We start from the raw sequence: 18,794 nt of genomic DNA, 5'->3' as shown, positions 1-18,794 counted from the left end.
CTTTACAGCTATTTTTATACCTCCCTTTAGGATTTGCTCATGTCCTTTTGTCTATGTGGAATGCCTCCTTTACGCTTTTCGAATCCCAGTTTGACCTACCTTTTTGAAACTACCTGACTGGCTATCTGCCTACCTGTCTTGTTTCCTTTGGTTTTTCCTTCTTATTGGGTACCTTCTTCTGTGCTTGGGACTATGCCAGACCTTAATTTAAATCATCTCAGGGCCATCTGTTTTTCTCTAAATTCTTCTAACTCTTAGGTCCTAAATAAACCTATTACTAAAAATATGAGCTTTATTTTTTATGGAAAAATTTTGCTTTTTCTTAGGAAAGTTACATATATTCAGTATTTAAAATTTACAGAATGGAATAGAAAAAGTTAATAGCAATAACAAAATTATACTCAATCTTAGTAATAACAGAAGTACACATTAAATCAACAGTGGTAATCATTTTATACCTAGAAAATTAGTAAAAATTTGAAGGATTGCCAAAATCCAGTGCTGGTGGAGGTGTGGATAATTTGATAATGTTGGTGAAGCTCTTAATTGTATAACCTTCTTGGACGGTAATGCTCTCTTAGACCCAGCCAGTCATTTTTAGAAATTTGTTAGTGTAGGAATGCTGCTGGCACCTGTGCATAAATATACACAAGGATATTCATTGAAACATTTATGTTAGTGGTAATTTGAATTTCATAAATATTTATATTAGTATTACGAAGTACTGTATAATTATTAAGAATATGCTAACTATTGACATGATACATCTAAGAAATATTATCACATGGCAAAAACAAAATGCTCAGAAGAGATAAGAAATATGATCCCCCCATTTTAATGTAAAAATTACCAAAAACTCTATAATGTATACAGAAAAAGATCTGAAAGGATTCATATTAGATGTTAACAGTAGTTATCTATGGGGGAAAATGGGATTGGGGTGTGTGTGTGGAGGATTTTACTTTTGTTTATATTGTTTTGAATATTTTTATTCTGTATTATTTGAATATTTTTAGAGACTTCTACATTTGATTTTCTGTATATCTATATTGTGTTTTAATATATTTTGTAATGAAAAAATTAATGGCAAAATCATTTAACATTTTGGTGTTTGATATATTTTTTTAAAATTACTATTTAAGGAGTGCTTATGATGTGTCAGGCACGATGCCAAATGCTCTTCACACGCAGTGTCTAATTTAATCTTCCCAAAAGGTAGGTACTGTTATTACATTGTACAGATAAACTCAGGGAGATCAAGTAATTTGCCCAAGGTCATACAAGTGTTGAGTGGTATTACCTAGGATTGGAATCCAGATTTATCTAATTTTGGAATTTGAGCTGTGTTCTCTCAGATTTTCAATATCTGCCACACACTTAGGCATACACACATACATTTTCTTTTTAATAATTGGGATCATACATTTTCTGGTTATAAATGTAATATATGCTTAATGTAGTATGGATATCTATGAAAATGTAGAAGTCTCAAAATGCCATCTCAGAGATAACTACTGTTAATAGTGTATTGTATAACATTTGCTCACTCCATTCTAGCCATGATGTCATCCATACTATTTCTAGACTTAACAAGCATGCTCTCATGTCTAGGCCTTTTCAGTCTTTGTAGAATGCATTTCCCCCAAATACTTGCATGGTTAATTCCCTTACCTCCTTCTGATCTTTCCTTGAACATTACTTTTTCAGTGAGATCTTCCCTCCCTATCTAAAATTGCTACTCTTCTACCTGTGAACTTTTATATGCTTTGGCTTTAACTTCTAGTTTATTTTTCTTCACATTTATCACTATATAACATGTTATTAGGTTGAACCATATGAAATTACCAATATTTAATTTTTACCTATAGAATGTCAGTTTCATGTTGTCAACCCAATTTAGATTTTAATTATTTCTTATTTATCCCACTAACATATAAAATTCATAAGGGTTAAGATTTGCTTTATCTCTAGGGCCTTCAACAGTACTTGGCATATAGTAGGCATGCAATAAATATTAAATGAGTTCTTCCAGGCTTTTGTTAAGCATTTGAACTTTAAAAGGATTATATTATATATACTTATTTTTCCATAATCTTATATGGTAGATAAATTTCCAATTCAATGATATAGATCTACCTCAGATTTTTTTTTTGTCTTAAATTTTTTTATGGCAAAATACATATAACACAAAAATTGCCATTTCAGCAATTTTTAAGTGTACAGTTCATTGACAGAGTATATTCACATTGTTGTGTACCATCCACCTCCAGAATTTTTTTCATTTACAAAACAAACTCCCCATTAAACAATAGCTTCCCCCTTCCTCCATCCCATTCTACGCTTACCTTACATAAATGAAATCATAGAGTATCTGTTCATTTGTGACTGGGTTATTTAACATAGCATAAAATCTTATAAGATCATCCACATTGTAGCATGTTGCAGAATCTCCTGCCTTTTATTTATTTACTTTTTATTTTTTACGCCTACAGAACCTGGTCTTCCTAGGTGGTCTCCCATCCAAGTACTAACCAGGCCCGACCCTGCTTAGCTTCCAAGATCAGATGGGATCGGGCTTGTTCAGGGTAGCATGGCCGTAGACTCTGCTGCTTTTTAAAGGTGGTATATGCCATACTTTTTTATCCATTCATCTCAATAGACACTTGGGTCGTTTCCTCCTTGGCTATTGTGAATAATGTTGCCATGAACATGGGTGTTGTACAAGCATCTCTTTGAGATCCTGCTTTCAGTTCTTTTGTGTATATACCCAGAAGTGGAATCCTGGATCATAGAGTAATTCTGTTTCAAGTTTTTTGAAGAATCTCCACACTGTTTTCCATAGTGGCTGCACCATTTTACGTTCCTACCAACAGTGCACAAGCTTTCCAGCTCCCTCACATCTTCACTAATATTTATTGTTCTTTCTTTCTTTCTTTTTTAATGGTGGGCATCCTAATGGGTGTGAGGTGATATCTCGTAGTTTTGTTTTGCATTTCTCTAATGATTAGCGGTGTTGAGCATCTTTTCATATGTTCGTTGGCCATTTGTGTATCTTTGGAGAAAGGTCTGTTCAAGTCCTTTGCCCATTTTTTAATCAGGTTGTGTTCTTTTTGTTGTTGTTGAGTTGTAGTTCTTTATATATTTTGGATATTAATCTCATATTAGATATGATTCTCAAATATTTTCTTTTGTTTCATGGGTTTGCCATTTTCCTTTGTTGATAGTATTGATGCACAGAAGTTTCAAATTTTAATGAAGTCCAATTTATCCATTTTTCACTTTTCTTGCTTATGCTTTTGATAGATCCAGGAAGGTTACAACTTTATTTTTTTTGCATGTGGGTATTTATTTTTCACAAAAGACTGTCCTTTCCCATTTGAAAGCCTTGGCACCCTTGTTGAGAATCATTTGGCCTTATGTGTGAGGGTTCATTTCTGGATTCTCTATTCTGTTCCATTGTTCTATATGTCTGTCTTTATGCCAGTACCATACTATTTTGATTACTGTAACTTTGTGAGGCATCATCATTTTAATGGTGGTTTGAGGACTCTGTTTATCCAGTATTAAAGGCAGTTATAGATGTTTGGGCTTATAATAAAAGACATGCATAAAAGAAGTTTTATGTTTTGAGGTTAGGTGAAGTTTATTATAAATATAATTTGGAGATTGATTTTAGGAATAATAAAACATTAGAAAACATATCCAAAGTGGTTCATATTTTAGACAAGTTACCAATATGATGAATTATTATTACCAACATTTTTTAAACATTTTATTATTTATTCAACTAAAAAAAAAGAAAAGCCAAGTTTATTTGTTCATTTCTTGCATTTGAAATACTGCTGGATGACATCCTTGGCCAGACTCTTCGCCATAGTCCTTAACCACCACACAACTGCAACCAGGTGCATGCCGGTGGTTTCCCTTTCTGTCAGTTTTACAGGGGCCTACCCAGTCCCCTCGTTTCTTGTCATCAACCTTAATTAGGTCGATTCATGTTCAGCACCATAAGCCTCCACCAACTGGACATCCACAGGCTCATCTCAGAGGGATGCAAGCACACAGAGATGGGCTTGGCGCTTGTCCGAGGCTTTGGCAGCTTCGCGAACTTAGCCCTCGTGGATGAGGGCCGTCTTCAACACCCCTTGTAGAGCAGTGTTCACATCCATGACGCCTCCAGCGGCAATGCCTCCCTCGGCCATGGCAGTGGGTTCCGGGTGGAGCCCAGTGCGCCCAAGCCTCCCCTCTGCGCTTCTCCGCAGCTGCCAGGCGAGAGCGCTCTGTTCAGCTTTCAGTGCTTCCTGGATCGCTCCTGTTTTCCTCAGTCATGTTTTCACTGACTTAGTTTTATATTATTTCTCCAATTTCAGAAAAGGTAGTTAAACTTAGGAGTAGCTTTTCTGTAAATCTGGGAGACTATATTGACCGACTAAAATATGTTGTTTACGATTTTTCTGTAATTTCTGTTAACTTGTGATTTTAATAGAGGGTACATGAGTTTAGTGCACTAAGAATACTCCTTAACTATGCTACCTTAACATCACACTAAGTTCCTCTTCCATTTAAAAGGAGCTAATTTTAGCAAATCAAACCCAGAGTGTATTGAGTGTCATATATCATTACTGCATTAGTTTCCCAGGCCTGCTGTGACAAATTACCACCAACTGGAGGGCTTAAAACAAAAGAAATTTATTCTCCCACAGTTTTGGAGGCTCAAATCCGAAATAAAGATGTTGGCAGGTTTGGTTCTTTCTCGAGGTTCCGAGGGAGAAACCTCACCATCTTTTCTAGCAGGTAGACGCATCACTCCAGTCTCTGTCTCTGTATCCAAATGTCTCTCTCTTTGCTGTTGTAAAGACAGCAGTCATTGTATTTAGAGCCCACCCTAATCCAATGTGACCTCAATTATATCTTCAGAGACCCTCATTTCCAAATAAGGTCACATTCTGAAGTTCTGTCTGGACATGCATTTTTACATTATTCAACCCATTACAATTGTTGAATTTTTGTGTAAACATTTTTCTGAGATTAAATAGCCATACGTGTAGTGCTGGATCATGTGTCAGTTACATTTTTAAAGACACTTCTAACTATTTTCTGGAGTGGCTGTATGTACTATAACATTCTTACCAGCAATATATGTCATCTACTTTCTCAGTGTCATTTCCTACATTTGGTATTTTTATTATTTTTAATTTTAGTTATTCTGATAGGTATGTAGTGCATCTCATTGTGGTTTTAATTTGCATTTCTCTCATGGCTAATGATGTTGAACATCTTTTCATGTGCTTATTTATCATTCATTTACCTTCTTTGGTGAATGTCTCTTCATGTCTTTTGCCCATGTTCTAATCATACTGTTTGCTTTTTTTTACTGTTGAGTTTTGAGAGTTCTTTTTATATTCTAGATACAAGTCTTTTTGCTATTGTTGCAATGTTTTCTCCCACTCTGTAACTTGTCTTTTCATCCTCTGACAGTCTTTCATAGAACAAAAGTTTTTCATTTTAATGGTCCAGTTTTTCAGTTTTTCCTTTCATGGATCATGCTTTTGGTGCCAAGTCTAAGAACTCTGCCTAGCCCTAGATTCTGAAAAATTCCTATTTTTCTCTCAAAAGTTACATGGTTTTATATTTTACATTTAAGTTCATGATTCATTTTGATTACTTTCTGTATAAGGAGTGAAGTTTAGGTCGAGTTTATTTTTCACCTACAGATATCCAGTTGCTTTAGTACCTTTTGATGAAAAGGCTATCTTTCATCCATTGAATTGCTTTTGGACTTTTGTCAGAAATCATTTGGGCATATTTGTGTGGCTTTATTTCTGGGTTCCAATGATCTATGTGTCTGTCTCTGCCAAGACTACACAGTCTTGATTACTGTAGCTGTACAATCTTGAAATTGGGTAGACTGATTCCTCCCACTTTTTTTGGTGAAAATTGTTTTAGCTATTATAGTTCTTTTACCTTTCCGTATAAATTTTGGAATACTTTATTTATATCTACAAAAACATATTGGTAGAATTTTGATAAGAATTGCGTTAAACCTATATATCAGTTTGAAGAGAATTGACATCTTTACTATGCTGAGTAAACATATAGTTCCAATTCATGAACGTGGTATGTCTCTCCATTTATTTAGATCTTCTTTTCTTTCATCAGTGTTGTGTAGTTTTCAGCATAATTCTGTGTGTTTGTTAGATCAACACTTAAATATTGTTTTTGTTTAAAGATTATAAATGGCTTTGTATTTTAATTTTGATGTCTGCATATTAATTGCTAGTATGTAGAAACAATTGATTTTTGTGCATGTTGTATCCTGCAACTTTGCCGAATTCTAAGTTTTTTTTGGGTAGATTCCTTAGGATTTTCTCTGAAGACACTCGTCATCTGCAAATGGAGACAGTTTTATTTCTTCCCTTTTGAGTTGTATGCCTTTTCTTGCATTTTTGCACTGGCTATAACTTCTCATACTATGTTTATGTAAATAATGAGAGTGAACATTCTTGCCTAGTTTCCAATTTTAGGGAGAAAGCATTGTCTTTCACCATTAAGTATATTAGATGTAGGTTTTGGTAGATTCTTTTATTAAGTTGAGGACATTTCCCTCTATTCCTGTTTTTCTGAGTTTTTATCAGGAATGAGTGTTGAATTTTTTCAAAAACTTTTTGTGCGTAGGTTGATAGGATTGTTATTTTATTTCTTTAACCTGTTAATATGGTGAATTGTGTTGATTTTTAAATATTGATCCAGTTTGCTTCCGTAGAATAAATCATACTTGGTTATATTGTAGAATTCTTTTGCATATTGCCAAGTGCTATTTGTTAATGTTTTCTTAAAAATTTTTGTATCTGTTGTCATGAGGAATGTTGATCTGCAGTTTTTTATGTTGTTTTTTTTTTTGTATTGTCTGTCTGGATTTGGTATCAGGGTAATACTAGCTTCATAAGGTGAAATGGTAAGTGTCCCCTTCTTTAACTGGTTTCTGGAGGAGATTGTGTGGAATTGGTGTTAATTATTTAAATGGTTAGTAGAATTCTCCAGTGAATTCATCTGGACCTGGAGCTTTCTTTTTTGAGAGTTTTAAATTACGAATTCAGTTTCTGAATAGTTATGGGACTCTTCAAGTTATTTTGTATTGGGTCAATTGTTTTAGTTTGTATTTTTTTCAAGGAATTGGTTCATTTTGTCTAAGTCGTGAAATTTATGTGTGTAAGTTATTCTTAGTATTCTCAGTTTTCTCTTTGATTACTTCAGAGTTTGTGATATCCCTGTTTTCGTTCCTGATATTGGTAGTTTACGGCTTTTCTTTTTTGCTTTCTTGCTAGAAGTTTGTCAGTTTTATTGATCTATTTGGAGAGCCAAGTCTTTTTAAAATTTATTTTCTTTATTGTTTTTCTGTTTTCAAATTCATTGATTTATGTTCTTTATTATTTCCTTTCTTTTGCTTGCTTTGGGTTTATTTTGTTCTTTTTCTAGGTCCTTGAAGTGGAAGCTTAGATGATCAATTTGACTTTTCCTCCCTTCCAGTGTAAGAATTTTAGTGCTATGAAATTTCCTCTGAGTGTAGGTTTTACTGAGTCCCACAAATTTTGCTAACTTGTATTTTCCTTTGCATTTTAGTTCAGTGTGTTTTTATTTCCTCTCAGACTCCCTCTTTGATTCATTGATTATTTAGAAGTGTGTTGTTTATAGTGTCCAAGTATATGGAGATTTTCTTTTTATCTTTCTGTTACCGATGTCTAGTGTGATTCCATTGTGGTTGGAGAATGCAATTTATGATTTCAGTTCTTCCAAATGTGTTGAGGTTTGTTTAATGGCTTAGGATATGGTCTATCTTGGTATATATTTTGGGGACACTTGAATGTGTATCTGTTGTTGCTGGGTGGAGTGTTTTTATAAATGTTAATTAGACCCTCTTGGTTGATAGTGTTGTTGAGATCTACATTTTCACTGATTTTTTCTCTAATTGTTCTGTCAATTTTTGAGAGGGGGTGTTGAAATCTCCAACTATAATTATTTTCTCTTTTCTGTTGTTGGGTTTTGTTTAATGTATTTTGCAGCTCTTTTGTTTGGTGTATATACACCAGGCATTGTTTTGGTGAATCAAGTCTTTATTACAGAATGTCCTGCTCTGTCTCTGAAGTTTATCTGATTAGTATTAATGTAGCCACTCTTGCTTTCCTTTGACTAATGTTTACATGATATCTTTTTCCATTCTTTTACTTTCAGCCTGCCTCTACTTTTATATTTGAAGCAAGTTTCTTGTAGACAGCATTTGTTGGGTCGTTTTTTAATTTGCCTGTCTGTTGTGCACCGGCATTTAGACCATAAATATTTAATAAATTGTCAGTATGTTAGGGCTTAAGTCTGCCATTTTATTTTTTGTTTTTTGTTGTTTGGTTTTTGTTTCTTGCCTTCCTGTGGATTATTTCAACATTCTTATAATTCCATTTCGATTGATCTATAATGTTTGTTAGTGTATCTCCTTATATAGCTTTTCTTGTAATTGCTGTAGTGGGCATTATGTTATATACACATAACTTGGCCCAGCCTATGGGTGTTTTCATTTTACCAGTTTTAGTACATTTTACCAGTTTTAGTAATTTAATTGTCTTAAGTATTTTCTCTATATACATTTAGAGAATGTATATAGCATTGTAAGTTTGCTTCAACCATCAAACAAAATTTAGAAAACTCAAAAGGAGAAGGAAAGCCTATTGGTTTTATTCATATTTTTTATATACCGTGTTCTTTTTTTTCTTGATGTTCCACAATTCCTTCTTTTGTAATTTCTTTTCTGTTTAGAGAACTTTGTTCAGCCATTCTTTTTAGGGTAGTTCTGATGACAGATTCTTCATGGTTTTCCATCTGATGATGTGTTGATTTCTCCATCATTCCTAAATGATGTTTTCACTGGATGTAGGATTCTGGGCTGGCAGTTCTTTTCTTTTAGGACTTAAAAAATTTTATGCCACTTTCTTTTGGCCTCCATGGTTTCTGATGAAAAATCTGTTGTTATTTGAATTGTTCTTCATTAAGTAAGGCCTCAGTTTTCTCTAACTGCTTAAAAAAATTTTCTTTGTCTTTAGTTTTTAGAAGTTTAATTGTAACGTGTGTTGGGATGGATTTCTTTAGGTTTATCCTTTTGAGGTTAACTCAGCTTCTTGAATCTGTAGGTTACATCTCTTGCCAAATTTAGGAAGTTTCAGATGTTATTTTTCAACCTTGTCTTCTTTCTCCTCTCTTTCCAAGACTCTAATAATACAAAAATCAGATCCTCTGTTATAGTTACACAGGTCCCTGAGACCCTGTTAATTCTTTTTTCTGTTCATTTTCTTCCCCAGTCTCTTTGCTCTCTGTTCTGATTGGGTGATTTCTAGGCTCCTGTCTTCCATTTTAGTGACTGTTTCCTTCGTTCCTTCAATTCCCCTGTTGAGTCCATCCACTTAACTGTTTCCTTCTGTTACTTTGCAGTTTTAAAATTTCTCTTTGATTCGTCTTTATATCTCCTATTTCTTTGTTGGGATTATTTCTTTGCTGAGGCTATTTTTTCATTTGTTTCAACTGCATTAGTAAGTGCTTGTTGAAGCATTGTTATCATGGCTGCTCTTTGAATCTTCGTCGGATGATTCTAATATCTGTGTCACATTGTTGTTGGCATATGCTGGCTGTTATTTTTTTAATTCAATTTGAGATCTTCCTGGTTCTTGGTATGATAAGTGATATTTTAAAAATTGAAGCCTGGACATTTTTGTGTTAATGTTATGTGTTATTGGATCTTATTTAAACCTGTTTTAGCTGGCTTTCACTGATACCACTTTGGGTGGGGAGTAGTGCTGCCTTGTTATTGCTAGGTGGAGGTAGAATTCCAGGTTCCCCACTCAGCGTCTGTTGACACATGAGGTGGAGGCTACTTGCTACTGCTGGATGAGATTGGGAGTTACATCTCCTTATGTGGTCTCTACTATTTTGTGGGACAGGTCTGCATTTCTGACCCAGGGAAATGAAAGTTCCAAGACCCTACTTGGCCTCTGACACCATCCCTGGAGGGGTTTCAGGGTACCTTATTACAACCTCACAAGTATGTATGGTTTGCCTCCCAACTCAGCCTTTGCTGGCAGGGTGTAAGTGGAGTGTTTGGCTGGGGTAGTAGTTGTTGTTTAAGAATGTTCTGTCTTGGTAAGCGACCCCTTTTCCTGATCCTTTGGCTATAGAGAGCAGGCTTTTGGTGGAGCTATTTTTGTCTGTACTCCTTCAGGTTGCCTAGTTGCAGACTTTTCCAGCCCCATACCTGGGATATAGGAAGTAAAAAAGAAAACCAAGGGGAACTCATCACCATATCATTCCTCAGGTCCTGTGTCCCTAGCTGGTCTGCCTTCTCTTCACTTTTCAGTGTCCAGGACTTTCAGTTGTACTCAGCAGAAGGAAAAGGAAAAGTACATTTATTCTGTTGTCAAGGAAGCAGAAATAAGTATATGACATTTAATAAGAATTAATGGGGAACAGAGAACTTTCCTATTTGATAATTAAAAGGTTAGGTAAAGCTGTTGTATTTAAAGTATTTAATATTGACATAGGAGCAGGAAAAAATATTAATACAAAATACAAGTGTAGAAAGAGATAATTATCTATAGACACTTAAAGTATAATAAAGGAGTCAGTTCAGATTAGTGAGTAAAGGATGGACTGTTTAGCAAATGATGTTAGAATAATTAGCTATCAATTTGGAAGAAAATAATTGGCGTCCTACTTTATGCTAGGCATGCATAAATAAATTCTGGATGGATTAAAAATCTGAAAAACAAGTATAAGAAAATACAGAAATAATCTGGAGGTTGGAGAGCTTTCTAAACAAGACAAATCCAGGAATTATTTAGGAAAATGTTGATAAATTTAACAACATAAAAATGCAAAATGTATTATTAAAGACAAATATAGGTAATGAGAAAATATTTGTAATAACATAATAGACAAAGGACTTAATATCTTTTATTTATTGATCTTGTAAATTCATTAGAAAAAGTCCATATTCAACATAAAAAATATGAAGAGTCAACTCATGATTCTAGATGAGAGTATAAGGTAAATATAAAAACTAAACAATGCAAATTAAAACAAATAATGTACTATTTTTACCTGCCAGATTTGGTAAAATTAAAAAGTTTAATATTCAGTGCCGGTGAGGAAAATAGGTATTCTCATATCCTGTTAATGGGACCATAAATCATAACAGCCTCTTTAGAATGTAATTTAGCAGTGTTCATCAAAATTTTAAATGCTTATATACTTGGACACAGTGAATTCCATCTCTAGGAATCTATCCTAAATAGCAAAAGAAAATTCAAAGGTGTACACATAAATGTTCTTGGAGCATTATTTATAATAGTTTAAATAAAGTAAAAACCTCATAATAGTAAAGTAGTAAATAGAAACAACCTAAATGTTGGTCGGTTGGGAAATGGTTGAATAACATATATTTATACAATTGAAGTCATGAAAAAGAATGAGGTATGTATATGTCTGTGATCGTGTGTATGTATAGATATCCATGATATATATTTAAACGACAAAAGCAAATTGCAGATCAAGATTCCATTTTTATTTTAAAAAGTGCCTTTTTTTTTTTTTTTTTTTTTTTTTAGGAGAGGTATATATAAACCAAGGGAAAAAATAAGACAAGATGAGCTCAGCTGTTAACAGTTGGTTACTTCTGGAGGATGAGATAGACTATAAAGGAGAGGGGAGGGGTAAAGGAGGCTGGAGAGGAGGCATAATAAGGGACTTATAGTTTTACTCTGTATACTTTTTTTTTGAGTATTGGAATTTTGGTGATTTTTATTTTTATTTTTTGTATTTTCTTAACAAAATAAGGGAGCTAAGTGTTGCTTGAGTGAGATGTATAAACCGATTTGTGGGTGTGTGTGTTTTGGATTACTATTATGTCACTATTTTAAGCTTATAAAAGTGAAGTTTGCAAAATATTGTATTCCTTTTTCCGAACTCTTATGAAATGGAAAGAACCGAAGTCTAGGGAAACCTTTTACCAGTGTAAGAATGCAAGAAGAACAGTCTGGATATGAGCACTTGCGTTTTCTAGCAAAGTACTTAGATTTTTTTATCCATAGCTTGAGCCTTTCTTCTAGACAACATGATGATAAGCAAGGACCATCTTTTTAAAATATGTATTTCCATTTTTCTCTGACAGAAATGACGTCAGATGTACCGTCACTGGGTCCAGCCATTGCATCTGGAAATCCTGGGCCTGGGATTCAAGGTGGAGGAGCCATTGTCCAGAGACCTATTAAACGGCGGCCGGGGTGAGCTTGGGTGTGTTGCGCTGGGAACGTCTCTCCTGAGAGCCAGCGGGTTGATGTGGATGCTGAACCCTCGTAGCTGTTCCTCTCTCACTTCAACTGGTTATATACTGTGCTGCCCTCAGATTAACTGTCTTTAGTCCCTGGATTTTTTTCTTTATTTAGCATTGATGTTTTTATCTAAGTTTCTTATAAATAGTTTTTTTTTTTAAACCAAAACTCTCTGCCAAGTAAAGGACTGTGGCTAAGCCCAGAGAGTTCATTGTTGCTGAGAAAACTTTGCTGCTTTCATTGAGCTTTGCTTCTGCATTCTCAAAATGTTTTTGGCAGGCTTTTTACTTTTCTGAATTTAGAGAATGCTGAACTCTAGAATGCTTCTCCTCTAAGTTATTGATATGTTGCTTGATTTGGAATGCAGAGTCCATTCAGTTCCAGAAATATTTATGAAATGCCTGATTAGTGTAAGGTGTTGAGCTGACTGCTAATAGGATACAAAGAAAAATAAGACATAATCCATGTCTTTAAGTTGCTTATGTTCTGACAGGGGTCATCAGTACATAAATAGAATACAAGATAGAATGTGCCAAGTTTGATAAGAAAGGAACAATACAGTGCTGTGTGTTTCATTGTATGGAAATACCACAGTTGGTTGGTAAAGTTTGGGAAAGGCTTCGGAAAGGAGGTTGGTTTAGCAAGACCTGGAAGAATAGGTAGTATTTTACCAGTTTTTTTTTTTTTTTAAATTAAATTTGCCTTTTTCTTTTCTTTTTAAGAATTACATAGCTGACATGATAGCTAGTCTTTAAGTTTTATGCCACCAGTAGTAATGCAAGAGTGATCCGGGGTTCAGGGGGGAGCATCAGTAAGATATTAAGACTTGTTATGTCTCCAAGGGCTTTACACATTTTCACTCATTTCCTGAGTCGTAGGGTGAATAACTTAATTCAAGGTTCTGAACCTGGTAAGTGGAAGATCTGTGATGTGAACCTTGAGAAGTTAGGTTTAGAGTCTACTCTCTTAAACCCAGTGTTATGGTTATATATAATAGCAAACAGAAGCAACATAAATATCAAAATTAGGAGCTTACAGTATAGTTACAGCATATTTAAAAATGGAATACTGTAAGCCATTAGAAGTGACAAATATGTATCAGTACAGAAAAATGTTTACATGTATTGAAAGAAGGGTTACAGCGTATGTAATCTACCACTCTATCAGTAAAAGTATGTGTAATGTACGTATAGCAAAAAAACTGAAAGGATACTCATCAAATTTCTGGATGATGAGTTTATGGGAGACATTTTTTTGTTTGTTTTTAATTACTTCCAGATTTTTCTGAGATGAATGTATATTGGAAATCAGGAAAATATATTAAAAGAAGCAGTACACATTCTTTTAAAAAGATTGGAAAATACAGAAAGTTAAAAAGAAAAATAAAATAGTGATAATCCTGCTACCCAAAGGCATCTCATCAGTTTTTTAGTGTATTTACTTCTTTATATGTAGGGTTTTAAAAGTTACATATAGTTTTAAATAGCCTTGTCTTAATCTTTTAGAAAATATTGTTACATATTCTAGATATACATAATTTTTAATAGTTACATAAAGGGATGTACTTAATTTCTATTTTGGGACATTTAAGTTGTTTTGGAGATTTTGCTATTACATGTAATGTTCAATAAACATCTTTGTACATAAATTTTTTGAATTATTTCATTAGCGTAGATTCTCAGAAATGGAGTCATTGGGTAAGTAGAATTTGACAGGTGATCAGGGACTACAGGGAGGAAGAAGAATGAACACTTTCAGGATTGATGCTGCATACATATATAACCCATCTAGAGGCCCATGATAGCAGGTTGTCATGCTAGTATAGACACCAAGAGATCACTGGGTTAAGGTGGCACCATGAGTAATGTTTTATTTAGTTTAACAGAGTGCAGAGATTAATAGGAGAATGGCCTTCCTTGTTACCTATAATCTTCCCTAATTCCCTGAAATGAAAGTCACCTCTGCTTTCACTGAACATCTATAGCATGTTGATTGTGCTCCTCACATGGCACTTTCCCATTCTCACTTGTCGTATATTCGTATTTGTTGAGGCAAGGAGTCCCTTGAAGGCAAGTCTCTTGTTTTTACCTCATCTTGTGAAGTGTCTTGAACATAGTATGTATTACATGTTTATTAAATGAATGAAGCAAAAAAGGATTAACAACCTTCTGAAGTCTTAAATCACTCCCTGTATAACATCACAGTTTTGAAAGATGTTTCAGAAAGCTGGTAACATAGCTTAGACTGTAGAAATAAAAAATGGGCCCAAATTATTCATATTCATTTTTTCTTGTCTTTTTCGAGTGGATTCCTACTCCTTTTATAGAAGTTGTACTCTAATGTAAAACTTTGGCAAAGGCGTGAGTGCTGTCTTAGGAAAAGGTAAAAGTCGATACTCTGCTTTGATTGCCCGATTTCTTTGTCCAGTTTGGTACAGTTAGGAAGAGGTAACATAGCTTTGCTTGACTTCTGTCTGCTTCCTCTTTTCTTTCTTTCCTTTGGGTGGGTGTTCAAGTAGCTCGTGGGTTGAGAATTTTTAGTTTCTTAATATTCTGTATTATCAGGAAGCTTACAATATTTATTGTCGGTTTTCCTCAGGTTGGATTTTGATGATGATGGAGAAGGGAATAGTAAATTTTTGAGGTAAGATTTTGAAAAACTTTCTCTAGATTTCTGATATTAAAATTAGTTCACAATCTTTATTTTTCTGATTTGTAATTTCATCCTTGGGCCTGGAGAGAGTGCTTCATCCTAAAACTAAGTTTTTGTATTATACCCCATAAAAATTTTAAGCGTTCTTTTATTAGCTCCAGAGGAAGAAGCTCAAAAGAAAATTCTAGGGGTCAGATTAGTTCAGGATTTATAGCCTGTGAAGGAGCAGTATAAATTTTGGCTCTACTTTAATATCTGGTTTAACTGCAGATTTTGTAAGACTAACCTATCTCTCAGAAGCACTTCCTGTCAAAAGTTGATAAAACTTTGCTTTATTCTGTGGCTTCGAGAAGAGGAGAATTTAAGTCATCCAGAGAATAATATTTTTAGAGTTAGGTTTTCTTCCCTCAGCACATCTTTCTTTGTGGTTTCTGATGTAGCAAACAAGATTTGTCAGGTTATTAGGTACAAATTGTTGGAATAAATGGATTGTGTTTCATTGATCAAAGATTTAAAATGCATTGTTTAAATTATAATTTAAAACTATATCTTAAAAACTTCACATCAAAGGAAACAGTGAAAGGTTACTTGTAGAATGGGAGAAAATATTTGCAAATCATATAAGTGGTAAGGAATAAATATCTAAAACATATGAAGAACTGCAACTCAATAGCAACAACAACAAAACAATTAAGAATGGGCCATGGATTTGAATAGACATTATTCCAAAGACGATATACAAATGGCGAACAAACATATGCAAGGATGTTCAGCATCACTAATCATTAGAGAAATGCAAATTGAAACTACAATGAGATACCACCTCATGCCCATTAGGATGGCCACCATTAAAAAAAAAGTAGTGCAACCTCCATACGGAAAATAGTATGGAGGTTCTTCAAAAAGGAAAAAAAAAAAGAAAAAAAGAATTACCATATGATTGAGCAGTCCCACTTCCGGTTATTTATCCAAAAGAATTAATCTTGAAGAGATATGTGCACATTCATGTTCATTGCCCTGTTTTCCATAGTAGCCAGGAGGTAGAAGCCACCCATATCATATATCCATTGACAGATGACTAGATAATGTGTATCCATCCACTGAAAGAAAGGAAATCCTGTCACTTGCTACAACATGAATGAACCTTGAGAACATTATACTAAGTGAAATAAGCCAATCACAAAAGGGCAAGTATAGTTGACCCTTGAACATCTCAGAGATTAGGGTCAAATTAGTTGAATATTTTATAACCTGTGCAGTCAAAAATCTGAGTATAATTTAAACCGTGGGTGGAAACACAGCTGACCCTTGACCCTGAAACAATGCAGAGACCCGCGCAGTTCAAACTCGCTTTGTTTAAGGGTCAGCTATACTGTATGATTCCATTTATATGAGGCATCTAAAATAGTCAAAATCAGAAAAACAAAGTATAATCATGGTTGCCAGGAGCTGGGGCTAGAGCAGGGGTTGGAATGGGAAGATGGTGGTTCAGTGGGTAGAGTTTCAGTTTTGCAAAATGAAAAAGTTGTAGAGATCTTTTATACAACGGTGTGATATGTTAGTACTACTGAATTGTATACTTAAAAATGGTTAAGATGGTAAATTTTAAGTGTTTTTTGCCATAATTTAAAAAAAAGCTAAAACTATCCCTAACCTTAGAATGATGCCAATAGGGCAGTCAGCTGTGCCCTCAGGAGGTCCGCCTTTTTTTCTATTTTTTTGGAGCATCTGAAAAGTAAGGGTAGAAGAAACATCAGAAACTTGAGAAATTATAGTAATGGGTTTTTAAAGTTCTGTGGGATACTGTTATTTTCTCTATGACTTTGTGGTGCTTTTCCATTGACTTTTTTTCTGTTAGCTGTTTTACCCCTTTCTAGTTTTTATTTCAGAGTGAAATAGATATAACAAATATAATGCTTTGAACTAATAACTCTTTTTTCCTCCTTCAGGTGTGATGACGATCAGATGTCTAACGATAAGGAGCGGTTTGCCAGGTAATGTCTTAGAGTATCTTGGTCCATGTTACAGGTCCAGGCAGTTCAAATGTACTGAGTTTTAATTTTATTTCTTATTTATTTATTTATTTATTTACTTACTTACTTACTTACTTACTTATTTATTTATAAGTTTAAGTTACAGTTGACATTCAACATTACGTTCGTTTCAGGTGAACAGCATAGTGGTAAGACATTTATATAACTTAAGAAGTGATCGATCTCCTGATAAGTTAATTTTATTTTATTGAAAGTTAATTTCTCTGTCTAGTCTCTTTCCTGTTCTGAAAGCTGGTGAACTTAGTATTATAATTACCGTGTATGTTCAGGTGATATGGCTTCAAACTAATGGTATATTTTATTTACACTGTTTTTTATGTATCATAGCCATACAGTGTGCTTGCTGGGTGTCCACAGGAACACAAGCAATATGGATTTCTTGGTTACATTTATTATTAAATGGGTCTACAAAGTCTGTACAAATAATGGTTTTATTCTTTAAAAAATGACAACAGAGAAACAATTTTTGTGGAGACCGGAGTTTTGGTTGAAATAAATTTGTTTGAATTATTCATCAAGATGAAAAATACTTTGCTTTTTATTAAACAGTAAATCCTTTTCTACTCAGATATTGGTTTTTAGAAAGTTTGTTCTGGATATTATCGAATAGTAAATTGTTTTCTTAAAGGTTGAGCTTGCAGCTACCTCAGAAAAATGAATAATCCAAATTCTAGTGCTTAACTTGGCATTTAGTGTTTATCCATTGCTGATGCTGCCGGTCTGGGGACCATGCTGGAGAAGCACTGATGTGGAGGGCTAAGAAATATCAGTCAGAGTAGTTTAAAACTACTCTAAAGCAGTAAGATGCTATCATAGACTTTGAATGAGAGGATACTATGTAAAATACGTATGAGATATTTCTATAGTAGCAATTTATAGGATTGATAAAATAGAAGTAGTAAAGTCAGGGGGTGGATAGGAGGCTGTTGAAATAATAAGACAACTATAAAATCATGAGGGCCTGGGCCGGAGTGGTGGCAGTAGCAATAGCAAAGGAGTGAAGTTAAGAGGTTTTTGAAGAATTTGTTTACTGAAGAATTTGTTTACTGAAGTATGTGAGACATCAGGATGTGAGCCGTCTCTAAGATGAGAAGTTAATCATAGATATTTGGGGAGTAGTTTTAGAAAGTCAAGCCATCAAATAGTAGCGGTGGTGTGGGTTCACAGTCTCTTGACTGAAATTCCAAAAAGCTATGAAAATATGACCCAAACTATTTTAATCTTCATTTGTCTTTCTTAATGTGAGTATTTATACATTCATATGTTTCATTCAGAAATAGTAGAGTGGATAAAGGATTATGGATTTGTAGTAGGAGGCAATAATAATAGGAATTTCGGATATTTAACTTTCAAACAACAGAACTCCTTCCTTTAAGATACGATTCGTTAAGCTAGTTCACTTCACATATTCTTGGGAATTCAGCTAAAAATGTGTAAATTTTTTCAACTAAAGAAAAATGATTTGTACTTTGTTAAGGAACTGTAATAACCCAAATGAACATGAAACTTTTAACTACTTATGATCACTCAGTTCTCTTCTTGTTAATATACATGAATTTTCACATTGTTCTCATCATGACTATTTTTTTTTCTGCCGACCATTTTATAGAAAATGCCCTACATTGATAATTATTCTTGTCATTTTTAATAGCTAGTCTTTTGGCCTGTTGATATGTCACACTTAGACATTTTATTTGAGGCTTCTTAACCTTTATATATATAT

The 18,794-nt window shown here is 34.0% G+C and overlaps 1 protein-coding gene, 1 non-coding gene and 1 pseudogene across 4 annotated transcripts in view; 1 reads left to right on the top strand and 2 right to left on the bottom strand.

Moving 5' to 3' along the window:
• Nucleotides 1–18,794, top strand: part of ARNT (aryl hydrocarbon receptor nuclear translocator) — a 48,368-nt gene that overhangs the window by 6,478 nt on the left and 23,096 nt on the right. For 2 of the 3 annotated variants that reach the window (XM_015595582.2, XM_006919750.3), the window contains exons 2-4: nucleotides 12,206–12,317; nucleotides 14,964–15,008; nucleotides 16,967–17,011. In XM_015595582.2, coding sequence (XP_015451068.1) covers nucleotides 12,206–12,317; nucleotides 14,964–15,008; nucleotides 16,967–17,011 — 202 coding nt within the window. Of the gene's footprint in view, nucleotides 1–12,205; nucleotides 12,318–14,929; nucleotides 15,009–16,966; nucleotides 17,012–18,794 lie in introns of those variants that run through there. The other variant, XM_025052322.1, reaches the window with a different exon arrangement.
• LOC112469161 lies at nucleotides 2,484–2,602 on the bottom strand. The gene has a single exon (XR_003042484.1). It is a non-coding gene; the product is annotated as a 5S ribosomal RNA (ribosomal RNA).
• Nucleotides 3,819–4,202, bottom strand: LOC102885453 (annotated as a pseudogene).

Source organism: Pteropus alecto, unplaced genomic scaffold, assembly GCF_000325575.1.
Source record: "Pteropus alecto unplaced genomic scaffold, ASM32557v1 scaffold106, whole genome shotgun sequence".
NCBI classification, from domain to species: Eukaryota; Metazoa; Chordata; class Mammalia; order Chiroptera; family Pteropodidae; genus Pteropus; species Pteropus alecto.
This window is presented reverse-complemented; position numbering and strand designations above follow the sequence as displayed.